Below are 13,831 nucleotides of genomic sequence, written 5' to 3'. Positions count from 1 at the left end.
CCATTGTTGCCAATTCTAGATAATTTCTTAATTAGTATTGTATGGTCAACAGAGTCAAATGACGTGTTAATATCAAAAAAACTGCCTATAACATTTTTTTTTCCAACACAAACGAACGTTTACTTAAAATAAAATATTCGTCTGATTAAATTAGACCAGAGCAGACCTCGAAAAAGAAACGTAAATAAACAAAAACAAACAGCAGGCATTCGGTCGCAGATGGTGCTGAAACAGGTGCAAAATCCAAATGGGAACAGAATAAAGAGACAAGTTTTAACATCCGGCCGTTCGGTTTCAACGGGACATTGTTTTCAGTAATTTATGTAAAACGTATTTATTGTTTTGAAAAAAAAAATAGATTAATAAAAAACTATTTGCCCAACAATTATTCCGATTGATTCATTATTTTTATTCAGAAAGATATTAAATGTGACAATAACAAAATACGTAGGAATAAGTGTTTACGTTCGATAACAAGGCTTAAAAAACACTGATAGAGAAAATCTAAATTTCTCTATAACAATAAAAAAAAGTTGTAGCTTAAGTGTGAGAGAGAGAGAGAGAGAAGGACCTGTACGATTTTAATGGTGTGGAAAGAGAAAAAGACAGCGGGAAGGTAAATGCAACGTTTTAATAGTATTTTCCACTACTCTCACTATTTTATCAGTTTAAAATTTAAGAAAACGCCATCGTTGGAAAAAGGAACTTTTTTTTACAAAATAAGCCTAATTTGAAATTTGTAAACATTTGTTATCAGCACTTATTTTAATCCGTAAGTTAGCTACTTTATGCTTTTTTTCTTGGGATTAAATTGTGAAAGATTTTCCGAGAGTACTGTATCTTTTTTTTTACACAACATTAAACTGCTATTTAAGACCATTCGAATAAAAAACATCGTTCAAAACGGATTACAATTCGCGAAGTTACGGACTTTTTTTTATCACGGACGGGAAGGTCCTAGGGAAAGTTTTATCTGCGTTTCCATTGCGCGAAAATCGCTCGCGCAACTGTTTCGCCTTATGGATGGATACTAGGCCACACTCCGAAACTATTTGCGCGAGGATGTTTCGAGGTGAGCAGACGAGGGGGGCATTATTATATTAAAATTAACGGTTGCTATTCCCAGAGTCCGTCTAGCATTTGCTGGCCACAAGGACAAAGTTTTGAGAAAATAAGTTTAATTATAAATTCAAAAATCATAATATTTAAACATGGACAAGTATGTGTCGAGGTATACGTCAAAGATGGGCAGTAAAATACAATAAAAATTAAAAGAAAAAGTGTTGAAAATATTGTTTTCAGCGAAACGTTGGAGTAGGGTACAGGTTGTTTTTTTGCCCTGCCAAAAATCGAGAGCCGCGTGAGTTTTTGAGCTTATTTATTTGCAGTTGTCGTGTTTTTCTTATTCAAAAACTTATGATTATTATAAAACTAGCGGGGCTCTGCTCGCCACCCTCCGACAGCTAGCGCCTGCTGGCTTTTTCGCGAGGGGATGAGTGGGCAATGAAAAAAAAAGAGCGGCGAAGCCCGGAGTAGACCCCTAGTTGAAAGTAAAACACTTAAAAGTGTTATATGGATTAGTGGTTTTCATGTAATTTTTTTTTTTTTTAAACGAGGGTTCGCAACAGCAGAGGTCATATAAACCCTCAAGGTGCCGGTGTTTTTGAAAAAAAAGCCCATTTGTAAGTATGTCGGGTTCGAATGCAGGGCCGCTGGATTCGAACCCGGGACCTTTACCTTACAGTGATGAGCACCGTGTCAAAGACTAAACCTTGCGGCAACCGAGCTTCTTAATTTTAATAAATATACAAGAGACCGCAGGAGTAGACCCCTAGTTGAAAGTAAAACATTTAAAAGTATTATATGGATTAGTGGTTTTCATGTAAATTTGTATTTAATTGATTGAAGATGGCCTCAAAGCAGGTGAGAGATGAAGAAGGAAACAGAAAAAAAACCATATCATTACACAAGCAGTTACGTCCAGGTAAAAATATATTGCAACAATCACCTGCCACCACACCTGTCACAATGGTATATTCAAAAGGATATTGTGGAAAAACCAGGAGGCAGGAGGAAATGAAAGAGTTAGGAATGAAATTAAAAGATAAAATTTCATGACGCTAGTTTGAATCGAGAATATTAATTTTCAGGACTGATATAATCATTGCTGTCCGCTAAACAGTTGAACAGAACATTTTGATTACTTGTGGAAAAATCAGGATTAACAGGAAATGAAATATTCTACAAAAAACGTATCGAAAGCGAATGAAATTGAAAGATATTTCTAGATTCAACTTTTAAACGGGAATATTAATTTTCTGGTCCCATAAAATTGTATGTCTGCCTATGAAAACGTACAGATAAAACAATTCGTTCATCCGTGTCAAAACCATAAATAAGAAGGAAACAAATGATTATACATAAACGCCTTCGAAATGAGAATGAAATTAAAAGGTGAAATTTCCAGACACTAATTTGAAACTAGGATATTAATTTTCTGGTCCCATAAAATTGTAATTCTGCCTACGAAAAAGGTCAGATAAAACAATCCGTTTATCCATGTAAAACCCACAAATAAGAAGGAAACAAATGATTTTTCATAAACGCCTTCGAAACGAAAAATTAAAAGGTGAAATTTCCAAACACTAATTTGAATCTAGGATATTAATTCTCTGGTCCCATAAAATTGTATTTCTGCCTATGAAAACAGTCAGATAAAACAATTCGTTTATCCATATAAAAACCATAAATAAGAAAGAAACAAATGATTATACATAAACGCCTTCGAAACGAGAATGAAATTAAAAGGTGAAATTTCCAGACACTAATTTGAATCTAGGATATTAATCCTCTGGTCCCATAAAATTGTAATTCTGTCTACGAAAACGGTCTGATAAAACAAATCGTTTATCCGTGTAAAAACCACGAATAAGAAGGAAACAAAGATTACACATGAACGCCTTCGAAACGAGAATGAAATTGAAAGATGAAATTTCTAGACGCTAATTTGAAACGAGAATATTAATTTTCATGTCCAAAGAAATTTTATGCCTTTTCACAACTTTCAGACAGAAACAGTTTTATTATTTGTGGTAAAATCCTGGGCAAAACAAGGAAATGAATCATTCTATGAAAACGCTTCGAAAGCGAATGAAACAAAAAAGATGAAACAACATGAAATTTCAATGTATACATTATCAACAGGAAACTTCAGCGTATTTCATCAATTCCTCTGTTTATATAATTTAATCTTTCATCCTCCGAAAACAACAACAACAAAAATAGATAGGTGAAACTTACTTCGACGTCGTGCTTATGACAGGATATGAAGATGCCGAAGGTACTGCCGTTGACTGCTGGGAGGATTGATTGCCCTTGATGGGCCTGCTTCCATGGCTATTCCTTTGTCCCCCACTTGGTGGTTTATCTGTAAAAATATTGTCAAAAGTTTAGTTCACTCGTAGTTAAAATCGACAAATATTGGAATATTCAATTTTGAATTGTATGTCGTGTTTAAGCATTAGATTTGAATAAACCATTTCATTTTTTATGCCAAGACAATGTTTTATAAGATGGGTTTTCGTGATATTTTGTTAAACTAAACCAGCAGGTTTGAAGCGTAAGGAAACAAATGGTACATAATAAATATCCAACTCTCAACATCAATGTTGCATTATGTCCGCATGAAGCTATTACAAGATTAGTACAGCTTGATATGAAATGAAGGTATGTAATTAATTGTACATTAATTGTTTTCATGTACAATACACAATTCTTGCTGTAAATAAAATAAACATTTAATTTTCTTTCAGGGTTAATATTTCGAGTGACAATAAACCCAGTTTAAAAACAGACAGAGCATTTTCCAAGGAAAACTGTCCTGACAATGGTCACAACGGCATTTTGATAGAAGTCCCAAATATTTTCGACGAAAGTGGAAGATATCTTGTTAATAACACACACCCGAAGGAAAAAGATCGGAGAGGAAACAGGAGATTCGTGAGTTCACCAATTCGTTTCACAAAGAACGTCCTTGGAAGAGACGTGGGGGAAACTAACTAATGGAGACAAAGAGAAAGCAAACAGTAAAAGAAATAATATGTCCTGGAAAATATGGAAGTAGTGATATACTTAAAATTCAGTGTTAAAGATGCTTTTTTTGATAATTAAAAAATATAATAAAATGGTATAAGTACTGCATAAATTATACTATGAAATAATACTTACTAGGAAGTATTATAAATTAAAAGTACTAGATCATTAATAGTTTTATATAAACCGCTTATTGGCTAACGAGACTTATTGGATTTACAAAAAAACTGTTAAGTACGTATTTGATAGGAATTCATGGTCGCCCACGGCTATTTAAGACATTTATAAAAACCTAATTAATTCCAATCGGCTGTAACAGTTTGGGGGAAAAAAATTAACATCGGCCAGAGATGAGCTCCGGAAGCGAACATCTGAACAGGAAGTCTCCCACCTGTCTTGCAACACCACCCTTCATTATTTTCGAGCCACCACAACCGATGGTTTCATGACCTCGAGCCGGCTGAGAAAGTTCCACATAAGTAGTACTTTTTCAAATAAATGGAAATTTTTACTATAATCCATTCTGATAGCGAAAAGAAAATTAAATTCTCGTCAAATACAACTAAAAACCTGCCTAAAACCTAAAAATATTATTTATTTGCAGTTACGTGTGAAATATTTAGTGAGTAATAATAAAAATAATGACCTAATAACACTAAACAAAATGACACAATCTGGAAACAAACAAGATCTTAAAAGTTGAAGAGCTTTCGATGTATGTACAAAATTGTCAATGCACACAAACAAGAATAATGAACAAGAGAAAGCTTTTACTTCTTCTCTCTTACGACAACGCTTCTCTCCATTTATTTACTTTTTACAATAACTGTGTTTTATAGTAAATAATTACAAATCTTTTACAGCAAAATATAAATAATATAAAATATAAATTTCATCTCGACATCCTTTACAATTCAAATTTAATAACAGTTTAGTCAGTTTCATAAACGCTTTTATTAAGCCCGACCAGTTGTTGGAAATGTAATTTTCATCCTGGCTGTAATTTACTTCTTTGTATAATTGATGGGGAATAGATAGATCTATTAACCTTCCATGTTAAATAATTCTGAAGTGCAATCATTTCTACTAGCCCATCATTGCACTGCTTCTTTCCTTCGAGCAGATATATATTATTCTCTCAATTATAACTTCTACAAATGTTCCAAGAATTTAAATTTATATTTTCAAATTTAAAAAAATGTAGTAGTTTTAATATGAAAAATTCTGATGTTATTCCTTCAAAAGGAACGGAATTTATGAAAAACATTAAACACGCCTCGAGGTAACACGTTATCAAACTATTTCGTGTCTACCAGCAATTTCGGAAATTGGGCAAATTGCTTAAATTATTTACGAATCGGATACATTTTTTTTCTCGTCCGGGTCGCCTTTAAAATAAACTTTGTCTAAACATCTCATGTTATATCGCATCCAATGAACCCTAACTGAAGCTAAACACGCAGAGTGTACATTATATCTAGTAACGGCGAATTTTAATAATTAAACATAATCAACTGGCACGCGGATAAAATTTATTATTTCTTACATCATCAGGCTGGTTGTGTGAATAAAAAGATATTCCAGAATCAAATCAGGTCCAGTTTGTAAAACTGATCCAAACAAGTTGTTAAACAAAATAAATATTCTAAAAAAACTACTATGTGAATTAAGGTTAAAACCCTTTAGTAACTAAATAGAACGCCCAATCATTAATAAAAATAATAATTTAAGAGTTAATAAGAGAAAATTAAATTGTACAATCTACTGGCCTTTTGATGAGCTCACATCGTTATTGGCCAGTTCCCATTCTCTCACATCTTCGACTAAACGCTTATATTTCTTTTAGATATTGATTAGTTATAATTGCAATGAACAGGATTTAAAAAAAATTAACAATCCCTAGAATTTTACAAGTTCGTCTTGACCATAAAAATTCAATGATTGAAATATAACAAACATAAGCTGTACGAATAAAAAATTATACAGTTATGTTTTTCTATGTTATATCTTATCTTGCATGTAAAAACTTCATGTTAATTGTATATTTATAGATAGATGGTTAAAAAGTATAAAAAATATAACTCAGTTTAGAAAGAAAAAAACAACTGAAAACTGAGCCTCTGGTGATAAGCATAAATAAGTCAGTTACGTATTATCGAAGATAAAATATATCGCAGCATTTTCTGGAATTGCCAATCTATTAAAATTGTGAGAAATATTGAAGGTTAAATGATATGCTCCATAAGCATTACAACTAGTAAACAACCTTATTCCAATGGATTACATACTAAATGGTTGTTACCATATAAACAAATAAAGTAACCAAATACTATTTAATCATTTTATACCTTTTTTTAAAGCAGTTTTTGGTTTTTCGGAACAATAATGGCCTATGGGCAGGCTACTATAAATATACTTAACTGTATATAGATCTTTGCGTGTTTATATTTGTCCATTTGAAATTTATTGGAACGAATGTATTTATTAGCGAGAATGGAGGGGCCCGACCTCTCGATCCCAGGACACATCGAGGAATATCGTGTACACTGGGGGCAGTGTGAATGTAATTTATTAGCGTGAATGGAATTGCTAGACGCTTAGATTCTCGAAGAATATCGAGTACTCTAGGCAGGTGTATGAATTTATTTGGTTCATACCAAATAACCTGCTTAATGGAAAAACCAAAAACTGCTTTAAAAAAAGGTATAAAATGATTAAATAATATTTGGTTACTTTATTTGTTTATATGGTATTTGGAATATCATGGTGTGTGAATGTATTTCATTAGCATGAATAGTTGGCCCAAATTACACTGAGGAAAATTCATAACTCTGGGACAGTGGGACTGTTAAACCGGACTAAACTGTTTTAAAAGTATATATTTTTATTATATGCTTGTGTATTAAATGTACATTTTTTATACTTAATTGACGAGGCCCTGAAGGAGGCTGGGAAAAGTAAAGAAAAACTAGAGAGTCGGTTATCTTAAGACTGAAAGCCTAATTGACGTGATTCTAACTTGGTAATAAAAATACATTAAAATTAACTATATGCGAGAAGGAAAAGAAAATAACCGCAAAGAAGAGAACGGCGTTGATCTGTGCAGTTTGCCGGCCCCAAAAGTAAACTAAACAGTTTTATCATCATTTTATTTTCGATGGTATGTATGCGTACATACATAAAATAATAAGGAAACTGGCAATGTTACACACAATTATACCGTTGAATGTTCCAATTTATTTCACTGACTCATTCGATATGTTTAGAAGTCGCATAATTATCAATAGATTAAAAACGTTAAGAAATTTTGTTACATAGTAAAACGAGTTTGATGGTCAGTTTCGGCCGAGTAACGAACTTTTCCTATGCTGAAAATGGTTCAGATACGATTATAATGTCTTTTCGGCCGTATCAATTTGAGTAAATATCTCGTGAACATTTAAGACAACGAGGATGAGACTTAGAAACACCTTGACACATGACCTCATGTCATGATGAAAACATGTCAACGCTCCTCGCGAAGGTTTTCCTAACCATTGACTTTTTTCTAAAACGACAACCTACAAGACGTCTTGAGTATGTGCGCGCGCGCGCGCGCGAGAGAGAGAGAGAGAGAGAGACGAGAGAGAGAGAGAGAGAGACGAGAGAGAGAGAGAGAGAGAGAGAGAAAATATTTCGCTGATTGAAATCCTCAATGATGCTAACTTTACTTTGTCAATTGCAAACTTTAAAGCGAAGCATCTTACAACCTACACGTAATGGCATAAACATTCACTCAATAAATAAATCAGAAGAGGAGATATAAAATAAAACGTTTGTGGAGGTTTTTTTCAATTTCATCCTTATTTTTCTCAATTATAATGGCATAAAAACAAATAATGTCGTTATATGCTGAAAACAGATAAATGCAGCTTTCCAACGGTTCTAATACCGTGGGCATTGGTTAATACACGGAGGAGTTATGAATTTGTTAACTGGAACATCGGACATGGAAGAAAAAGTTTCCTCCTCCGCTTGATCCAGCCCAAAAATGTATATATCTTGTTTGCTTATAAACTACTACTTAAAACGAATCCGAATAGTTTCATCCGAAAACTACTTTTTCTGGCCTACTTTACGGAAGCGCTTTTCTTTTGTAAACTTTTATATATCTATCTCCTTATTGCATATTATTTTGTAATTTTGGGAAAAAATGATTGATATACATAATAACCGTGAAATACAAGCAGAACAAAGGTAGAAAACGATATTTTTAAAAAATACATGGAAATTAATTTAAAATTTTTTCGGCTATTAGGGCACTTAGCAACAACGCCCAGACACATGTTTAATATTTTTCGACCTAATATCACAAAAAAATATAATTTAAAATCGGTGATCCTACGTTCATAGTTCACAATGCTCCAACACTGGATATTCCTATATTATGATTGGATTAGAATCCCCACCATTCACGCTAATAAATTACTTTCAGGCCAGATTTCATTCATACTGTCCCATCATGCACACTAATAAATCACATTTACACACCAGCCTTCCGTTGTTAATGAATGTATGTACCTTTCTCAACTTATTTTCATTAAAAGTGTTACTTTGCACACACAAACAAATTTAAATTTAAAAAAACATGCGACATGAAGCATTACGTCGAAGCTTGTGATATGGTTTAATCAATAATAATTATCTTAATTGGATAAATTAACCGTAGAACTGCGGGCGAGATTTTACGGCTATTGAATCAAATTGTTGTTCATTCTTTCGACATTATTAAGTTAAAAGCTTCATGGAGTGTTTTGCAGCTCAGAGAGGAATAGCATGAATGTTTCACGGTATATCAACTTCGACCTCGTTATCACTTTTATAGATGGCCTACATTTCTAACGTTACATTTTCAAGATCTCATCTCTTAACTCGCTTAGTGAGATCATAATTACATGCTTCTGGTTCAGAGCTGGTTACGATTGAGAATTTTTTTTTAATATAAATGCTATTAAGTAAATCAAAGAATACGAACTTTTATCAGACCGGCAATTCGTTTTATTATCATAAACATAATATTACCGGTTTTTAATTATACATTGGAATCAAACGTTTGTTGTAAAATGTTATACTACGAAATAAATTTACCTGTTATATGTAAAAAGGATTAGAATCAGATGTGATTCATTGATAATCTTAGATATAGTTACTGTTATAAAAACTACTTTTTCTTTTCAAACCCAATCTACAGAAAAGTTAAGATTTGCGGAATTTTTATCTGCCCTTTTCCAATGGATGTCTAAATGGCGTTTCAACCAAGAACCTACTCGTCACTGAAACCGTCTTGTTATTCCGACAATAGAAATTAACGCACAGAAAATTAAAGGATGAATGCCTTCCCCTCCAATGTTCGTTTCCTGATAATAAAAACCGTATCAATTGTCCCGTTATAATGCAGAACCTTGGAGCTCTAAACTGAAATATAAAAAAGAACGTGTATACTATCAGTAATGACCTAATTCCCCCCCCCCAATTCGTAGTGCGTCGCATTTTAAATAATCAATAAAACTAGAAATTTTGTCAATGTACATTTATATGTTTTGTAAAGTGCAGTTTATGGAAGGAAAAGGACTGAAAGTTACAAGTATGGACGTAGATGTTTTAACATATTATGCTGTGGTGCTTATGTTGCTGTTTCATTTTTTTTAATAGAATAAATCAGCTTTTGCATCGTTTGAATTTTCAGAAAATCTTTATAATAACTTGTGTTACATTTACCTCAATAGGATAATAGTTGTGCATACGAAGGTCAACAATAGAAATAATTAATGGCGAAAGTTATACTTTATTCTTCTCTTTTTGTTTCTCTATTAGTTTATTATTGTTTATGGACTTATTAAACTGCATTCAATAGAATATAATCAATTCTCGCCTGTTTATTTAGGCTAAAAAAGCGAATGTAAAATTTAAAAAACACTATAAATCAATATGTATTCATAAAAATGCTTACACCCCCCAAAACCAAAGAGAATGAAAGTTAGAAAAAATTACAAATTAAAGCTTTTTCTTAAACTGTGAAGTAAGCTGAAATATCTCAAAGTCAACACGGCCGATTAGATATCACGCTATGCTGCTAAATTGACCGGCTTGTACCAAATAAGCGGCTTTTAACACCAATTACCGACCATGAGAATATAAGCTGTCGGAGTAAAAAAAAATTACGCCGCGATTCTACCCATGAATCGCGATCGTAAATAGAATCGGGGCAATTTTATAATCAGAAAAATGGGATTTTTTCGTTTTATTTTTGTACACGATATAAACACAATTATAGAAAATCGACGTCAGTTCAATTTATAGCTTAAAGCTTTCAACCCCGTGTTTGTTACTGGTTACTGCCGAAATACGTTATTTAAAAAACCGCTTTTAATGTTTAAGGTTTGAAATAAAAATAGCCCTTCTGTAACTTGTTTATTTTTTCGATCGATTAGACACGTGGTTTTTACGGTTTTCTTTACAACTTGGGCTTAATTTAGATAAGGCGATGCTTTACAAAATCAAGCTAACAGATTTGGAATTTAAGAAGCTGATATCACCGTATAAATGAACTTAAACCGAATTTAATTCTAGCTGTGGTTAATATTTAAAAAAATTTAATTATTTAATTTTTAACAAGATCAAAATAAGCCAATAAAGGATGGTTAAGGTTGCTAATAATCAATCATCAAGAACACCATGTAATAACAAATCAATTTGTTCATAAAGTCAAAATAAGAAAATACCACGAATTTGAACCACTCTGTAAAATAAACAATCAATTCAAAACTTGGTGATTTGCTAAGGGCAAACTTAACCACTTCCGGATTTATTAACTAACAGAATTGAAAAAACCATGAAAGAAAAAAAATTGAACCACTCTATACTATTTTATCTTAAAACTGGTACAATTTTATATGTTAAATTTATTTATTTGATAGAAATTGGTTAAAATCAATCAAACACCTGTGTTTGTTTATTAGCGGAAAACCTTGTTCGAAAAATCCCTCAATTACGCTTTATCTTAATGTAACATTATAGTCAGTAATGTTACATTATAGTCAGTCATTTACAAATCAAATAAATAAATTTGATGTAGGTTGCTAATATCATCTTTAAACAATGTGCCTACTTATTGACCAATAGATCTGATGAAAATACCCAAAAGGATATGAAAAATAAATACTACAACCCACGCTACTATATTCTATCTTCCTGTTGTTACATCATAATTGTCAATTTTATAAATTAAATTGATAAATTTGATTTAAGTGGCTAACACTTTCCTGTTTACCTAAATTGAAATTTCAAGATGGTAAATATAAACACACTGAGACAGAAATAAAGTTGTTAATATTAACTATTAATCCGTAACTAATATTCGAAAAAAACTATAATGAACTAAGTATGTTTTTTTTATCTGTCAGAAATACCTTGCAGATCAAGTTAATACGATAATTGCTATGGTGATTTGATAACATCACGCCAGGTAAGAAATAATTAAGACAAACGCGTATTGGACACAAAAAATAAACTTGTGAGAAAAAAAATTGAACTTCCATTCCGACTACGCTGATTTTAAAATAAGAGCTTATTATTCATGAGTTTATTTCACATTGTGCCTTTAAGAAAACGACGCAGAAGGAAAACAATATTAACTAATATTGCTGGTCAGTTTCATGTTTACTGTGTCCCCGGTCTACTAGATTCGTAAACACTCTAAAAATAAACCGTCTGAACGACAATTAAAAGTGTAAACTGAATATGACGGACTCACGGCTTAGAAATCCATTATCCGAACTGGTTAAATCTTCGGCTCCTCGTCGAGGACATTTCTGCGACGAAGCGACAACGGACACGCTACACCGAACAGGGTCGGTCACACACCAGTAAAGAGGCTAGCAGCGATGCGCGTTTCTGGAGACAGCGTACGTACAGGCACTCGCGCACAAGGCACAACACACGAGTCGAATTTGAGTACCGTGGGAATCAAATGAGGGGTACGATGAGTCGAACCGCGGACTCGCACAAGGCCCGAGTGGACCAGGAAGAAAACGGCAAGGGCGGAGGAGGAGAGAGAAAGAGGGAGAGAGAATAAAAAAAGACAGAGAGAGAAGGAGAGAGAAAATCAAACAAAAGCGCGGAGAGGAAGTGTATTGTTCCGTTTAGTGGCGTCAGACTGCAGTAGCAGTAGAGAATTTTAAACGCTAAGTGTGCTATGTCGAGAGGGGAGAGATACGTACTCGAGCGGGGAGAGGATGGAGGGAACCGACGCAACGGGGAAAATACGATGGTTGAGCCATGTCGGACTGGATGGGGGCCGACGGAACGACCCGATCCAACAGTTGTGAGCAAAGGCGAATCCTTACCCTAATCCAGAGAGCGGAGAGTGGCCCGTTTCCGTCCGTCCGGTCGTGTTGATGCCGACTCAAGGCCAGCACGCAACGATACAACATCGTCTTCCCGACACGGCTCAATAACCACAAGGATATATAGATACTATTTTAGTTTCCAACCGTTTGTAATTGTTAACGGCCGGTTTGGGGACAATTTATGGCGCATGCCTCTATTAATCACTGCACTCGCGTGTGCTTCATTACTCGATTTTCATCCAACTTATGTTTATGAAATGAACTGCCGAAATAGTAAACACGTTTTTAATCTCTTGTCAAAAAATAATAATATACAAGCATTTATAACAAAAACGTGTTCTTGGATGTAGTACGACATTCGTTATCCTACCAATAATCTTTTAAAAGATGCTATTACAGAGAAAACTCCGATAAGTATCTCTTCTGTTTATAAGAGAGTTTTACATACACCGGCATGGAAGATTCATTTTCTATGTATTTAACGCCTCTACTTAAGGGGCACTAAATTACTATATACTAGTCAATCATCCTGCAGCCTGTTATAGTACAGAACCTAGACAGGCCATATCTGTTATAAAATATGAAAAAAAATATAAGATACCATATTATAAAAGAGTACAGTATTACAATTTTTTTTATAATATAAGAGTATAATATAATATTTTTATATTTCAAAAATCAATTAAATTTGAAATTTCGTATTTCATTATACGCTACTTTTATTCACCTTTCTTACATTGCTTTTACTAATTGAAAACATATTTTAAATTTTCCTATTCAATTTTTACGTCTAAACAAATAGAAAAAAGTTTAAAATAAAATTGAAAACAGACCAAATGCTTGTGGAAAAGGTTTGAACAATTTAAGGTAACCGGGAAAAAGTGGAATAATAAATGGAACAGTAGAAATTAAAATGGAAAAGTCGAAATTAAAGGGAAAAAGTTGAATAATAAATTAAATGAAAGTCGAATATTATATTAAAGTTTAAATTAAAATGGAAAAGTTGAATAAAAAATGGAAAAGCCGCAATTAAAATGGATAAAACTTGAATGTTAATGAAAAAGTTCAACTTAAAAGGGAAAAAGTACAATAATAAATGGAGATGTCGAAATTAAAATGGAAGAGTCGAATATAAGCTTAAAAAGTTTAAAGTAAAATTGAGAAAATGGAAAAGTCGAAATTAAAATGGAAAAAGTCAAAAGTTTAAATTAAAAGGAAGAAAATGTGAATATTAAATGAAAAACTCGAAATTAAAATGGAAAAAGTTTAAATGTATTTGGAATAGGTTTAGATATATTTGTAAAAGGTTGAAAAAAACATAAAAAGTTATATACATATTCAGACAGCTATTT

The 13,831-nt window shown here is 32.8% G+C and overlaps 1 protein-coding gene across 8 annotated transcripts in view; it reads right to left on the bottom strand.

Annotated features, from left to right (window-relative positions):
• Positions 1-13,831, bottom strand: part of LOC106663301 (AF4/FMR2 family member 4-like) — a 144,145-nt gene that overhangs the window by 10,191 nt on the left and 120,123 nt on the right. For all 8 annotated transcript variants that reach the window (XM_014388018.2, XM_014388014.2, XM_014388017.2 and 5 more), the window contains one exon: positions 3,301-3,427. In XM_014388018.2, coding sequence (XP_014243504.1) covers positions 3,301-3,427 — 127 coding nt within the window. The remainder of the gene's footprint in view (positions 1-3,300; positions 3,428-13,831) is intronic.

The sequence above is a fragment of the Cimex lectularius genome, unplaced genomic scaffold (assembly GCF_000648675.2).
Source record: "Cimex lectularius strain Harlan isolate CLEC.00 unplaced genomic scaffold, Clec_2.1 scaffold221, whole genome shotgun sequence".
Classification (NCBI taxonomy): Eukaryota; Metazoa; Arthropoda; class Insecta; order Hemiptera; family Cimicidae; genus Cimex; species Cimex lectularius.
The sequence above is the reverse complement of the archived record's forward strand: the minus strand, read 5'-3'. Positions and strand labels throughout refer to the sequence as shown.